Source organism: Aquarana catesbeiana, linkage group LG12 (assembly GCF_042186555.1).
Source record: "Aquarana catesbeiana isolate 2022-GZ linkage group LG12, ASM4218655v1, whole genome shotgun sequence".
Taxonomy (NCBI): Eukaryota; Metazoa; Chordata; class Amphibia; order Anura; family Ranidae; genus Aquarana; species Aquarana catesbeiana.
Genome location: NC_133335.1, coordinates 59,894,997 through 59,911,014, shown reverse-complemented (window position 1 = coordinate 59,911,014; position 16,018 = coordinate 59,894,997). Strand labels below are relative to the sequence as shown.

At 42.8% G+C, this 16,018-nt stretch overlaps 1 protein-coding gene across 1 annotated transcript in view; it reads left to right on the top strand.

Moving 5' to 3' along the window:
• LOC141114291 (NXPE family member 4-like) overlaps nt 1–14,667 on the top strand; it is a 105,786-nt gene extending 91,119 nt beyond the window's left edge. The window contains exons 5-6 of the mRNA XM_073607895.1: nt 10,706–10,924; nt 13,101–14,667. Coding sequence (XP_073463996.1) covers nt 10,706–10,924; nt 13,101–13,636 — 755 coding nt within the window. The 3' untranslated portion in view covers nt 13,637–14,667. The remainder of the gene's footprint in view (nt 1–10,705; nt 10,925–13,100) is intronic.
• The last annotated feature ends 1,351 nt before the right edge of the window (nt 14,668–16,018 follow it).

Here is a 16,018-nt window from a genome sequence, read left to right as displayed (position 1 = left end):
AGCGGCCATATAGTCCCAAGACACCATGTCGAATGCCTTCTCCGCATCTGAAGCGAGGAAAAAACCTGCTTGTTTTGAGGATGTCATGAGGTGGTGCAGATTGATCGCTTTTATAGTGTTGTCCCTGGCCTCCCTTCCAGGGACAAAACCTACTTGGTCTCGGGAGATGATAGATGGGAGTAGTGGAAGAAGTCTATTGGCTACATTTAGTAATGAGATAGGCCTATAGTTTGCCGGTTGTGATGGATCTTTGTTGTCCTTGGGTATGACTGTAATGTGTGCTTGTAGCATTCCTGGAGTGAGTGGTCTGTATGCTGATAAGGAGTTAAAAGCTTTTAAGAAGGGAGTGCTAAGCGTGTCAAAGAATGTTTTGAAGTAGACAGCGGATAGACCGTCAGAGCCTCGACTTTTGCCGGCCTTCAGGCTTTTAATTGCGTCTTTAAGTTCCTGTTAAGTAATCAGGCATTCTAGTATGTTGGAGGATTCTGGAGAAATCCTTTTGGGGCAGTGCTGTTCTAGGAACTTTTCAATTTTAGTTTGGCGGTCCTCATCAGAGAGTGTGGGTGTATTAGCCTTATCTATATTGTATAGTTTTGTGTAGCATTTCTCAAATTCCTGGGCTATAGCTGTATTGCTTGTGTGTGTTTGACCTGTTGGGGAGCATATCTTATGTATCGGTGTCTTAGCTTTCTTCTAATGCAATGCTTGGGCAAGCAAGTGCCCACTTTTGTTTCCTGATTCGTAAAAAAGCTTGTGAGAAAGCATACATTTTTTCCTGGTGTTGCGATTCAGTTCTTCCTGGATTAATTTGCGAGTGTCTGTGAGGTCCTGGTAGGATTGTTGGGGCAAGGTCTGTTTGTGGTGGGCCTCTAATGTCTTGAGTTTATGAAATAGGCCTGCGAGATATCATTGTTTTTCTTTTTTAATTGTCGCCGCCATTGAGATAACTCTACCTCTTATCACACACTTGTATGCTTCCCATTGGGTTAGACTGGAGGTTTCTGGTGTGTCATTTTCTCGAAAGTAATCGTTTAGACATTTGGTAAGAGTTGAGACTCTGGTTTTGTCTGTCAGTATCACAGGATCTAGTCTCCAAATATTTGTATGTGTGATTTTGTCAGGGAAGGTCAGTGTTATCGTAATCGGATGGTGATCCGATATGGTCATAGGTTCGATTGTCGCATTCGATAGTAGAGGAAGATCTCTCTAAGTGAGAAACAGATAGTCCAGTCTGGAGTATTTTTTATGTGGTGCTGAAAAAAAGGTAAAATCCTTTTCCTGTGGTCTGTGGGTGCGCCATGTGTCATGAAGAAGAAGAGATTGGATACTCAATTTTATTTGGCGTAGTGCCCTATATGGTAGACTGGATGTCCCTGAAGATGTATCTAGGAGAGGATCGAGGGGAATATTGAGATCACCTCCCAGTATAAGTATGCCATTTTGGAAAGAGGCGAGGGTCCGCAGAGTTTTACGACTGAATGGGACTTGATAAACATTGGGACAGTAGATGTTTGCTAGTGTGATTGGTTTGTTATGGATAGTCCCTCTTAGAAAAACATATCTCCCCTGAGCGTCAATTAGTGTATCTGTTATTTTAAGAGAGAAATTCTTAGATATGAGGATTGTGACTCCTTTAGTTTTAGAATTCGGTGTAGATGCATGATAGCTTGTCGGAAAGTCTTGATTAGAGAAATTAGTGATTGCTACTGAGGAGAAGTGAGTCTCCTGCAGGAACACAACATCCACTTTTTTGCTTCTCATGTAAGTCAGTACCTGGGATCGTTTTTTGGGTATATTAAGGACTATGACATTCAATGAGACTATTTTGAGGGGGACATTTTTGGTTGTGGTTTTGGTATCTGCCATGGTGTTTAGGGGGGCCACTTCCCCAGGGGCAGATCTCCTAGAGGAGGGAAGCAAGAGAGAGACTAAAATAAAAAAAAAAAAAGTGGGGGTAATGGGTAATAGTGGAGGGTGGGGAGTGAGGGGGGAGGTATAGGGTAGAGAAGGAGGAGGGAGGTGGAAGATTGTTTGAGAGCTGTTAATAAAAAGTGTGGGTAGGGAGTAGGTAAGGATTTTGTGATCTTAAGTTAACTCGTGGTTATTAGGAACTTTTTCTCTAATCACTTAAAGTGAATCCTAAAGTGAAACAATAAAAATGAAATATTCCTTCAAATATCGTGATGGGGGTATGCCTGTAAAGTATAGTATAGTATAGTGGCACCGTTTACCCTTTTTTTAGAACAGTACCACAGCAAAATTACATTTATAAAGGAAAAGTAATTTGAAACTGATCGAGGCTGTAATGAATTGTCGGGTCTCGGCAATATAGATAAAACTCATTTAAAAAAATGAGAGGTCCTTCAGGTCTGGTATGGAAATTAAGGGGAACCCTGCGCCAAATAAAAAAAATCACATGGCGTCGGAGGGGGGGCAGGGTCATCTGTTTACGTCACCGAGTGGCACCGCCCTCAGCTATATAACAGCTGTCACCGAGAAGAAGCGTCACTCGGCGGGAGCCTCCCATGGAGGCAGAGCTGTTGCGGCTTTTTTTTTCTTTTTTTCGGCTCGTTGGGCGGCGTGATGGACCTACATCGTGGGATATTTTTATTTTTTAATCTTTTAATAAAAGACTTGTCCCAAAGTGTCTCCTGTCTTTTTTACTATTTTTCACACTTTTCTTGTGAAATGGTAAGGGTACAATGTACCCGTTACCAATTCACATCGGGGGAGGCCGGGATCTGGGGGTCCCCTTGTTAAAGGGGGCTTCCAGATTCTGATAAGCCCCCCATCCACATACCCCCACAACCACCGGAAAAGGGTTGTGGGGATGAGGCCCTTGTTCCCATCAACATGGGGACAAGGTGCTTTGGGGGGCCACTCCAAGGCACCCTCCCCATGTTAAGGGGCCTGGTACTGTTCAGGAGGGGGGCCACTCTCACGTCCCCCCTCTTTTCCTGTGGCCTACCAGGTTGCGTGCTCGGATAAGGGTCTGGTATGGATTTTGGGGGGACCCCTATGCTATTTTTTAAAAATTTGGCGAAGGGTTCCCCTTAATTTCCATACGGTTCAGGAGGGGGGCCACTCTCACGTCCCCCCTCATTTCCGGCAGCCGGCCAGGATGCATGCTTGGATAAGGGTCTGGTATGGATTTTGGAGGGACCCCTACGCCATTTTTTTAAAATTTTGGTGCAGGGTTTCCCTTAAAATCTAAACCAGACCTGAAGGGCCTGGCATGGATTTTGGGGGGACCCTCATGCTATTTGTTTTAACATTTTTGGTTTGGGGTTCCCCTTAATATTCATATCAGACCCAAAGGGCCTGGTAATGGACTGGGGGGGAACCCATGCCGTTTTTTTCAATGAGTTTTATCTATATTGCCGAGACCCGACAATTCATTACAGCCGCGATCGGTTTTGAATGACTCCAGGCACGATATTTAAAGGAATATTTCATTTTTATTGTTTCACTTTAAAACCACTGCTCCCGAAAAACTTCAGTTTTTAAAACTTTTTTTCGCATTAATACATGTCCCCTGGGGCAGGACCCAGGTCCCCAAACACTTTTTATGACAATAACTTGCATATAAGCCTTTAAAATGGGCACTTTTTTTTTCATGTTCGTGTCCCATAGACTTTAACCGTGTTTGCGTGTACGTCCGAATTTTTTGCCAGTTTGCATGTTCTGGTGAGAACCGAACTGGGGTTTGTTCAGCTCATCATTATTCATTAGATGTACTGCTATTACTGTTTACAGTTTAGGGTAATGTGGTCAAGCGCTTACCTGATTTTGTGTGGTATATATTCTGTGTCAATTTACAATTAAGTCAGTTCCAGTTTGCATCTAAGCTAATGTCATCTAGTTATTGGGTGCAATATTCAGCTATAATACCTGGTTCCTGGTGCCAGAGTGGAAGAAGCTGTATCTTGGCAGAAGCACCAAGGCGGGGTGCCATGCGTTCCATCACATGCACAATAATGTATTTGTTACCAGACTGCAACCTGTGGTCATACGAAAATATCGAAATATGAAACAGAGGAAACTGTATCTGAGAGAGTTACCACCGAACGAGTATGAGCATTTTGACATATCCTTGGCCATTTCTCAGACCCCTTGACCCCTTGCAAAGCCCTACTCATGGGCTAAAAAAAGCAGGGGGTACCTGCAGCTTGTTAACTATCCATTTCCATTTAAATTATCCACTCATGCTGAGAATCACTCTAAAATCCAAAGGCCAAAGTTTCCCGATATTTTATGATATTTTAGGAAAAGCAAGAACTGACTATGTTGTCTGGCAGGGGTCTGCAGTTCATGACCTTAAAAGAACAAAATTACAAATCCTGTCGCAGGTAAGACAGGTCACCAATATTTATTTCTTCCTTTTTATTTTGATCTGAAGTGTGTCCAACATGCCCATTTGTTATTAAATTTGTGCAGGGAGTCTCTAGCTATATGTATTAACTCTTCCATTTCAACGATTCTGTTAATTTTGTTGAGCCATTCTTTGATGGAGGGGGGTGTCTGGGATTTCCAGTGTGTGGGAATGCACTGTTTTGCTGCATTGATCATGTGCATCGCAAGCGATTTATGGTATGTTCTGTGTGGTAAGCTTGAATGATGTAGTAGAAATTGAGCGGGGGTTTCTTTACAAAGTGTAGGTGGTGACACGTGTGATTATCTTATGTACTTCTGTCCAGAACGTTTGCATAGAGGGACAATCCCACCATAAGTGAAGTAGGGTTCCTGGTTGATCAGTACATCTCCAGCATTCCTCTGGGATTGCAGGATTAATTTTATGCAGTAAGGCGGGTGTGCGGTACCAGCGAGTTTGGATTTTGAATCCATTTTCTTGAGTAGTCACATTGATAGATCCCTTGTGGATATTGAGATAAATTCTTTCCCATTCTTCCGGCGAAAGAGGTATAGACAGGTCTCCTTTCCAAGCAGTGCACATTGTTGAATTATTAGGCGTACAGTTTATGAAGAGAAGGGAGTGTGCAGTTGATATCATGTGTGTTTGCGGTGTTTTCTGGGAGCATATGCGTTCAAAGGGAGTCAGTTGTCTAGAACAGGAAAATTTCCTTTCTAGGTTTCTCAAGAAATGAGTAATCATGAGATATGTCCAGTCTGGTATCTGGGGTTTGTCAAACCTAGAAGAGAGTTGAGATGCTGAAAGGAATTTCTCTTGGTTGTAAAAGTCATGGGCTAGGATCTCTCCGTCAGTCCAGTGTTGCGTTAAGAAGTTAGTGTGCATGCCCGGGGTAAAATCCGGGTTCAGTCTGAGTGGGGTCATTGGGCCTTGGATTGTTGAGATGGAGGAGCGTTTGCAAGTCATGTGAAAGCTTTGAATTGTTGGTTTGATTAGAGGATGAAGCTTCATTTCGGTGGGAAAGTGACGTTCTAGAATCCAAGGTAATGATGCTAGGGAGAGGTTTGTGAAAGAATCCTTCAGTCTAACCCAATCTTTTGTGGTTCCGTGAAGATTCCAATATAGTATTCTGGTCATATGTACAGCTTTGTAGTAGTTGGTGGGGTCTGGCAAACCTATGCCTCCTAGATGTTTGGGTAAGGCTAACTGTGCATATTTAATTCTAGGTTTGTGGCCCCCCCCAAAGGAAGGTGGAGCTGATGTGTTTGTAGGATTTGAAGAAGGTCAGTGGCACGTGGATCGGGACAGTCTGCACTATAAATAGGATTCGTGGAAGAGCATTCATTTTTAGAATTGCAGCTCTCCCGAACCACGAGAACACCGGCCTATTCCAATTTTTTAGGTCTTCTGTAAGATTGTTTAGTATTGGTAAATAATTTTTTGTATATAAGTTGGATAATTTTGCGGGTAGTTGTATGCCTAGATAGGTGATCGCCTCTGGCTGCCACTGAAAGGGGAAATTTGTTTTGCATTGATCGACTATGGGTGAGGGCAAGGAGACATTAAGGGCAAAGGATTTAGTACAGTTAATTTTGAGGTCGGATATCAGGCCAAATTTTCAAAATTCTTCGAGTAGGACTGAGAGTGTGATCTCCGGACGTGTGAGAGATAGGAGTATGTTGTCTGCCTAAGCAGCTAATTTGTATTCTCTTTGGCCAGTGGATACCCCTCTTATGTCTGGGTTTTGACGTATGGAACACAATAGAGGTTCGAGTGTGAGGAAAAATAGAGTGGGGGAAAGAGGACACCCCTGCCTCGTTCCGTTGCGGATGGGGAAGGCATTCAACAGGGTGTTATTTACTGTAATTTTGATGGAAGGTTGGGCATATAAGGGAAATATAAGATTGAACATTTACGGACCTATTCCCAGGGCCTTTAGGACAGCGGCCATATAGTCCCAAGACACCATGTCGAATGCCTTCTCCGCATCTGAAGCGAGGAAAAAACCTGCTTGTTTTGAGGATGTCATGAGGTGGTGCAGATTGATCGCTTTTATAGTGTTGTCCCTGGCCTCCCTTCCAGGGACAAAACCTACTTGGTCTCGGGAGATGATAGATGGGAGTAGTGGAAGAAGTCTATTGGCTACATTTAGTAATGAGATAGGCCTATAGTTTGCCGGTTGTGATGGATCTTTGTTGTCCTTGGGTATGACTGTAATGTGTGCTTGTAGCATTCCTGGAGTGAGTGGTCTGTATGCTGATAAGGAGTTAAAAGCTTTTAAGAAGGGAGTGCTAAGCGTGTCAAAGAATGTTTTGAAGTAGACAGCGGATAGACCGTCAGAGCCTCGACTTTTGCCGGCCTTCAGGCTTTTAATTGCGTCTTTAAGTTCCTGTTAAGTAATCAGGCATTCTAGTATGTTGGAGGATTCTGGAGAAATCCTTTTGGGGCAGTGCTGTTCTAGGAACTTTTCAATTTTAGTTTGGCGGTCCTCATCAGAGAGTGTGGGTGTATTAGCCTTATCTATATTGTATAGTTTTGTGTAGCATTTCTCAAATTCCTGGGCTATAGCTGTATTGCTTGTGTGTGTTTGACCTGTTGGGGAGCATATCTTATGTATCGGTGTCTTAGCTTTCTTCTAATGCAATGCTTGGGCAAGCAAGTGCCCACTTTTGTTTCCTGATTCGTAAAAAAGCTTGTGAGAAAGCATACATTTTTTCCTGGTGTTGCGATTCAGTTCTTCCTGGATTAATTTGCGAGTGTCTGTGAGGTCCTGGTAGGATTGTTGGGGCAAGGTCTGTTTGTGGTGGGCCTCTAATGTCTTGAGTTTATGAAATAGGCCTGCGAGATATCATTGTTTTTCTTTTTTAATTGTCGCCGCCATTGAGATAACTCTACCTCTTATCACACACTTGTATGCTTCCCATTGGGTTAGACTGGAGGTTTCTGGTGTGTCATTTTCTCGAAAGTAATCGTTTAGACATTTGGTAAGAGTTGAGACTCTGGTTTTGTCTGTCAGTATCACAGGATCTAGTCTCCAAATATTTGTATGTGTGATTTTGTCAGGGAAGGTCAGTGTTATCGTAATCGGATGGTGATCCGATATGGTCATAGGTTCGATTGTCGCATTCGATAGTAGAGGAAGATCTCTCTAAGTGAGAAACAGATAGTCCAGTCTGGAGTATTTTTTATGTGGTGCTGAAAAAAAGGTAAAATCCTTTTCCTGTGGTCTGTGGGTGCGCCATGTGTCATGAAGAAGAAGAGATTGGATACTCAATTTTATTTGGCGTAGTGCCCTATATGGTAGACTGGATGTCCCTGAAGATGTATCTAGGAGAGGATCGAGGGGAATATTGAGATCACCTCCCAGTATAAGTATGCCATTTTGGAAAGAGGCGAGGGTCCGCAGAGTTTTACGACTGAATGGGACTTGATAAACATTGGGACAGTAGATGTTTGCTAGTGTGATTGGTTTGTTATGGATAGTCCCTCTTAGAAACACATATCTCCCCTGAGCGTCAATTAGTGTATCTGTTATTTTAAGAGAGAAATTCTTAGATATGAGGATTGTGACTCCTTTAGTTTTAGAATTCGGTGTAGATGCATGATAGCTTGTCGGAAAGTCTTGATTAGAGAAATTAGTGATTGCTACTGAGGAGAAGTGAGTCTCCTGCAGGAACACAACATCCACTTTTTTGCTTCTCATGTAAGTCAGTACCTGGGATCGTTTTTTGGGTATATTAAGGACTATGACATTCAATGAGACTATTTTGAGGGGGACATTTTTGGTTGTGGTTTTGGTATCTGCCATGGTGTTTAGGGGGGCCACTTCCCCAGGGGCAGATCTCCTAGAGGAGGGAAGCAAGAGAGAGACTAAAATAAAAAAAAAAAGTGGGGGTAATGGGTAATAGTGGAGGGTGGGGAGTGAGGGGGGAGGTATAGGGTAGAGAAGGAGGAGGGAGGTGGAAGATTGTTTGAGAGCTGTTAATAAAAAGTGTGGGTAGGGAGTAGGTAAGGATTTTGTGATCTTAAGTTAACTCGTGGTTATTAGGAACTTTTTCTCTAATCACTTAAAGTGAATCCTAAAGTGAAACAATAAAAATGAAATATTCCTTCAAATATCGTGATGGGGGTATGCCTGTAAAGTATAGTATAGTATAGTGGCACCGTTTTCCCTTTTTTTAGAACAGTACCACAGCAAAATTACATTTATAAAGGAAAAGTAATTTGAAACTGATCGAGGCTGTAATGAATTGTCGGGTCTCGGCAATATAGATAAAACTCATTTAAAAAAATGAGAGGTCCTTCAGGTCTGGTATGGAAATTAAGGGGAACCCTGCGCCAAATAAAAAAAATCACATGGCGTCGGAGGGGGGGCAGGGTCATCTGTTTACGTCACCGAGTGGCACCGCCCTCAGCTATATAACAGCTGTCACCGAGAAGAAGCGTCACTCGGCGGGAGCCTCCCATGGAGGCAGAGCTGTTGCGGCTTTTTTTTTCTTTTTTTCGGCTCGTTGGGCGGCGTGATGGACCTACATCGTGGGATATTTTTATTTTTTAATCTTTTAATAAAAGACTTGTCCCAAAGTGTCTCCTGTCTTTTTTACTATTTTTCACACTTTTCTTGTGAAATGGTAAGGGTACAATGTACCCGTTACCAATTCACATCGGGGGAGGCCGGGATCTGGGGGTCCCCTTGTTAAAGGGGGCTTCCAGATTCTGATAAGCCCCCCATCCACATACCCCCACAACCACCGGAAAAGGGTTGTGGGGATGAGGCCCTTGTTCCCATCAACATGGGGACAAGGTGCTTTGGGGGGCCACTCCAAGGCACCCTCCCCATGTTAAGGGGCCTGGTACTGTTCAGGAGGGGGGCCACTCTCACGTCCCCCCTCTTTTCCTGTGGCCTACCAGGTTGCGTGCTCGGATAAGGGTCTGGTATGGATTTTGGGGGGACCCCTATGCTATTTTTTAAAAATTTGGCGAAGGGTTCCCCTTAATTTCCATACGGTTCAGGAGGGGGGCCACTCTCACGTCCCCCCTCATTTCCGGCAGCCGGCCAGGATGCATGCTTGGATAAGGGTCTGGTATGGATTTTGGAGGGACCCCTACGCCATTTTTTTTAAATTTTGGTGCAGGGTTTCCCTTAAAATCTAAACCAGACCTGAAGGGCCTGGCATGGATTTTGGGGGGACCCTCATGCTATTTGTTTTAACATTTTTGGTTTGGGGTTCCCCTTAATATTCATATCAGACCCAAAGGGCCTGGTAATGGACTGGGGGGGAACCCATGCCGTTTTTTTCAATGAGTTTTATCTATATTGCCGAGACCCGACAATTCATTACAGCCGCGATCGGTTTTGAATGATTCCAGGCACGATATTTAAAGGAATATTTCATTTTTATTGTTTCACTTTAAAACCACTGCTCCCGAAAAACTTCAGTTTTTAAAACTTTTTTTCGCATTAATACATGTCCCCTGGGGCAGGACCCAGGTCCCCAAACACTTTTTATGACAATAACTTGCATATAAGCCTTTAAAATGGGCACTTTTTTTTTCATGTTCGTGTCCCATAGACTTTAACCGTGTTTGCGTGTACGTCCGAATTTTTTGCCAGTTTGCATGTTCTGGTGAGAACCGAACTGGGGTTTGTTCAGCTCATCATTATTCATTAGATGTACTGCTATTACTGTTTACAGTTTAGGGTAATGTGGTCAAGCGCTTACCTGATTTTGTGTGGTATATATTCTGTGTCAATTTACAATTAAGTCAGTTCCAGTTTGCATCTAAGCTAATGTCATCTAGTTATTGGGTGCAATATTCAGCTATAATACCTGGTTCCTGGTGCCAGAGTGGAAGAAGCTGTATCTTGGCAGAAGCACCAAGGCGGGGTGCCATGCGTTCCATCACATGCACAATAATGTATTTGTTACCAGACTGCAACCTGTGGTCATACGAAAATATCGAAATATGAAACAGAGGAAACTGTATCTGAGAGAGTTACCACCGAACGAGTATGAGCATTTTGACATATCCTTGGCCATTTCTCAGACCCCTTGACCCCTTGCAAAGCCCTACTCATGGGCTAAAAAAAAGCAGGGGGTACCTGCAGCTTGTTAACTATCCATTTCCATTTAAATTATCCACTCATGCTGAGAATCACTCTAAAATCCAAAGGCCAAAGTTTCCCGATATTTTATGATATTTTAGGAAAAGCAAGAACTGACTATGTTGTCTGGCAGGGGTCTGCAGTTCATGACCTTAAAAGAACAAAATTACAAATCCTGTCGCAGGTAAGACAGGTCACCAATATTTATTTCTTCCTTTTTATTTTCACAGAATCATCTCCTCCCCCTCTAAAACAATGCAAGATTGGGATGGTACCTCCATTTCCCAGCGGATTTGTGTTACAGAATAAGTGGAGACCTGCATTCTGTAACTTTGCCAACTTCACACTCCATGAACAAATGTACACCTGTTTAAATGACAAAATGATACATATGACTGGTGACTCTACTGTACAACAATGGTATAATTATTTAGAAAAAACATTTAAAGGTAATAGTGCAGTTACTCAAAGATACACTTTTGAAATATGTCTAGAATGCAGAAATCTGCATAATGATGTAACCCAGAGCAATATATCAAAATTAATCTTAAGCTGATCTGACTTCACCAATGCAAAATCTGCTTGCTTCCTGTAGTTGAGTTTTCATATCACCATTACTTTGTGTACCCTCTTGAAAAAAAAAGTACAGCTTGTGCTGCAATATTTACTATTCTGTTTCAAATGCTGCCTAATGCATTGACTTTGTTCATAAAATTACTTTTGCTTATGCATTGCCCTCCATAAACAATAAAAGTGGGGGAGATTTACTAAAACTGGAGCAGTTGTGCAGCTGTGCATGGTAGCCAATCAACTTCTAACTTCAGCTTAAAAAACAAACACAAGAGGGCGCCTCCTTCTAGGTGTAGCGATTTAATTAAAAAGGCATAAAAAAACAATTAAAATGCACTCACTAGATAAAAGTGGATCAAGGCTCGTCATAGACCCATATAGACCTTCATAGGATCACCACAAGGCTGCAGAGATCAGCAGGCACGTGGCCTGTCAGGCTTTAGACTGAGCCTGACAGCTGCACTTCCTTCAAGAACTCTGCTTCAACCAGCCATGTGCCTGCTGAGTTCTGCAGCCTCACAGTGATCCTATGAAGGTCTGTATGGGTCTATGACAAGCCTTGATCTACTTTTATCTAGTGAGTGCATTTTATTTCTTTTTTTATGCCTTTTTAATTAAATCACTACACTTAGATGGAGGTGCCCTTGTGTGTGTGTTTTTTATGTGCATTGAGATCTCAAGACCTAATCTGAGAGAACCTGCATCCATTTTACCTGGTGTTCCCTACCACTCTCCTGGCCTTTTTAGCACACATTTTTGGGACCATTCACATTTATGCAGCGATCTGTGCTATAAAAATGCACTGATTACTGTATAAATGGCAGGGAAGGGGTTAACACTAGGGGGTGATCGAGGGGTTAACTGTGTTGCTAGGGAATGTTTCTAACTGAAGGGGGAGGGGACTCACAAGGGGAGGAGACCGATCGGTGTTGCTCTATACTGAGAACACACATCGGTCTCCTCTCCTCTCTGCTAGGATGTGGATCTGTGTGTTTACACACACAGATCCACATCCTGCCGTGTTACCGGGCATTCGCGGGTGCCCAGCGGACATCGTGGCCACTGGGCACGCGCATCGCGTGCCCAGTGACACGGCAGACGCGCGCGATTGCCGCGTGTGCCCCCTGGTGAGTAGGGAAGGCACCCTACTATGACACCCTCCCAGAAGGAGAGCCGCGCCGCCTGGCCATCATATGACAGCCGGCGGGCGGCAAGCGGTTAAAGCGGGGGTCCACCTATCTATCGTTTTTTATTTTTTGAGTTCATTCACAAAATTTTCTTCTCAGCATTACATACTCACATATTGTGTGTAATATGTCCGCCTGTGTCAGATTTCGTCAGAAAGAATAACTTATATTATTCACTGCAGGCAGTTTTCATCTTCATTGTGGGCATTTGAAGCCCACAAGCATTTATTTCCTGGATGTGGTGAATGCTGTGCTCCCAGCATTCACCGCTCGTTCCCGCACATGCTCAGTGGCATCCTGGGAAGCCTGAGACTAGCTCCCAGGAGTCTGGGAGAGGCTAGAAACACGCCTACTCCCACGGGAGGAGAACCAGGAAGTGCAAAGTAGAATAGAAAAATAAAAGGTAATTACGGCGATTTAAATTTTTTTAAACGGCATGTCAGCTTCTAGGCAAGGAAGAGAATACATACAGATATTGTTCAAAATTTGGGTGGAACTCCGCTTTAAGAGGGCGTGACAGGGGGTGTGTGTGTGTCCTATGCCTACATACCTTTGCTAATTGGTGTCCCTCGTTCCCATCTCAAAAAGTTGGGAGGTATGTATAGGTGGGACAGAACATTCACCTGTAGTCAGGAGCTATCCTTTGTAGTAATTCTTTTCTGCTACCAGGTGCCCTTAGTCTGGACTTCTGCTTCAAATTGTTTTATATGCAAGGCATTGCGTTCCAAAAGGAAAGCATTTGTTTTTTTTCATTAAAGTTTTTGGTTTGTATTTGCCCAGTATGTAAGTATGTACAGTCAAGTAGCAAGGGTACAGTCAAAGTTCAAACACAGTTAAAACCATGTGCTTTTTTTATTTTTTATACCAGGATTGAAACATTTTGAGCTATATCGGACAGGGTTGGAGTCTATGGCATTATCAATTGATCTACAGAGGAACATCAAGCTACAGTGGAATAAGCACAGTCATCCTATTGTTGCAGATCAGTTTTACTGGGTAAAAGATGACCGCTATGTAAGTGAGCAAATAGACCAGCTGGGTGGAGGTCCACAGCATGTCATCGTTATCTGTCTGGGCCAAAACTTCAGACCTTTTCCCATCCACCTCTTCATCAAAAGAGTTATTAATGTGCGCAGAGCTTTGGAACGTCTCTTCTTACGGAGTCCGGACACAAAGGTTATTATTAAAACAGAGAACACCAGAGAGACAAACTTAGATGCTGAGAGATTCAGCGACTTCCATGGCTATATTCAGTATTTCATAGTAAAGGACATCTTCAGGGATCTTCAAATTGGTGTGGTCGATGCTTGGGACATGACCATAGCGTACAATACAGATAATGTTAATCCTCCAGAAAATGTCATCCAAGACCAAATATATATGTTTTTAACTTATATTTGTTAGTTTAGTAAAAATGGCAGATTTAAAAGAAGAGAAAGACACTAGTTATTATCCAATAATACTTAAAATATAGAAAAATACTTGATAAAACTCAAAGGGCAACATTAAATAATAGCTTAATTGAGAAGCTGAAGAATAATGAATTTCTCCTATGACAGTCTATGGTAGCCTTTTTCAACCAGGGTGCCTTGAGGTTTCTTCAGGGGTGCCTTGGAAAAATGCCTAAAAACTGCCCCAAAATTGTATACAAGCCAGCAGGTGGATCAAGGGAGTCTTTTAGTTACACAAAGCCACAGATTTTCATTGGGCACTTTTAAAACTTTCTTGAGGGCACCTTAGCTAAGTGATGGAGAAAAATTAGGGATGAAGAGAAACATTGGAATAATAGTCAGTACCAGTTTGCAAAAGTGTGTTTGCTTTGGAAGAATCAATCACCTCAAACGTTGGGTGTCCTACATGTGTGGATACTGCTGTGTTATGCAACTCTAATAGAATAGTTTTTACATTTTACAATGGGGTGCCTCAAGACTGTCTAAAATTTTTAAAGGGTGTCTTGAGAGTGTCCATAATTTTTAAAGGGTGCCTTGACTGAAAAAAAAAGGTTGAGAAACACTGGTCTATGGTTCAGGGCTTTGATGCTGTAAACAAGTGAACATAAAACCTTTGCAGAAGTCTCTCTTTGGCTCTAAACTATACTTAAACACAAATTTTAAAGACTAAACCTTAATATTTATGTTCAGCCAAAACTTTTTTGGTTTAGGATAGAGAGGGGCAGAGTTAGAACCCTTGTGGAGTTTTTTACTGCTATCAGTAGTGCTATTAGCGAGATTTGCCTTCATTACTGCCACGATTAGAGAGAATTCCCCTCAGCTACTGTCCCGGTGAAAGTGTTTTCACCAGACAGGAAACAAAGTAACCTTTGCAACAGAAACCAGGACAACAACAAAAAGTCAATTTGCACATTCTAATTGTTGATAGACAAATATTTTTATGGTCCAAAGTAGGGTTTACGATATTTATTAGGGTTGTCCCGATACGCACCGATACCGAGCATTTGCCCAAGTACTTGTACTCGGGCAAATGCTCCCGATGCTTCCCCGATACCTTGAGAGTCAGCTGTGATCAGCGCGTGGGGGAGTTACAAGATTCTCCCCCCGCCGGCTTTCAGCTGCTTAGTGACATACAGCGGTGATCGCTCACAGCTGACTGTCACTGCATCCTCCTCCGTGCCCCCTCCGTTCCTCTGTGTCTCTCCGCTGTCCCCTGCATTCCTCTCTCCTTATCTGTCCCCCTCCGTACTCCCCCTCCGTTCCTCTCTCTCTCCTTATCTGTCCCCTCCGTTCTCCCCCTCAGTTCCTCCGTCCTCCCCCTCCTTCCTTTGTGTATGGAGAGAGTCAGCTGACTCTGTCCATTCACATAACTGAAACATTGTAATCTCCTGTGATTACGATGTGTCAGTTTATGAATGGAGAAGAGCCGCTGTCTTCTCTCCATTCATTCTCAGTGCAGCTGACGCTGCAGAGAAAGGGACTGGGGAATCTCTATCCTCTGTCTCTTTCTCTGTCTCAAGGGGGAGATATCAGAGGTCTGTTAAGACCCCTGATATCTCACCAAAGCCCCCCAACAGGGCTGATTTAAAAAAATAAAAAATAAAAATAAAGAATAAAAAAATATTATTGTAAAAAATAAAAATTGTAAAAAAAAAACACACACACATACATTGTTCACCCCCCCCCCAAAAAAAATAGCAAAAAAAAAAACTGTCACGTGACATTAAAAAAAAGTATCGGTAATCGGTATCGGCAAGTACTTGAAAAAAAGTATCGGTACTTGTACTCGGTCCTAAAAAAGTGGTATCGGGACAACCCTAATATTTATGTATGTTCACCATGTGCTACATTTTTTCACTATTCTTTGTATTGTTTTTGTCACACCGTATGTAGCTGTTTATTCCTATATTCTAGTTAGCGCAGTGTTTTTCCTCACATTTTTCAAAGTAGGGGTGAGCCGAATGTACCTGGGTTTGGTTCGAAGGTAGGTTGGGCAAACATCACTAAAGTTCGAGCGCCATATCTGAACTCCACTGAATTAAAAAAAAAAGAGGGAGGGGGGGAGTTGGCTGGGCACTGCTGTGGGGAACATGTACCAAGAAAAAATTAAAATGTGTTTGGCGAGGAGCATCAATTTTAATAAAGTTTAAAAGGCAACATTAAAATTACAAATCTTTTTAACCACTTAAAGACTGGGCCTATTTTTCAGAGAAAGAAATTGCTCCTGCGCACGAGTGGATAACCAGACAAATGGTGCAAAGACACAGGCCTTGCTGCCCTCAAGGATGGGGAATCCTAATAGACAGCATGAGAGAAAGGAAAAAGGGCGCACCAG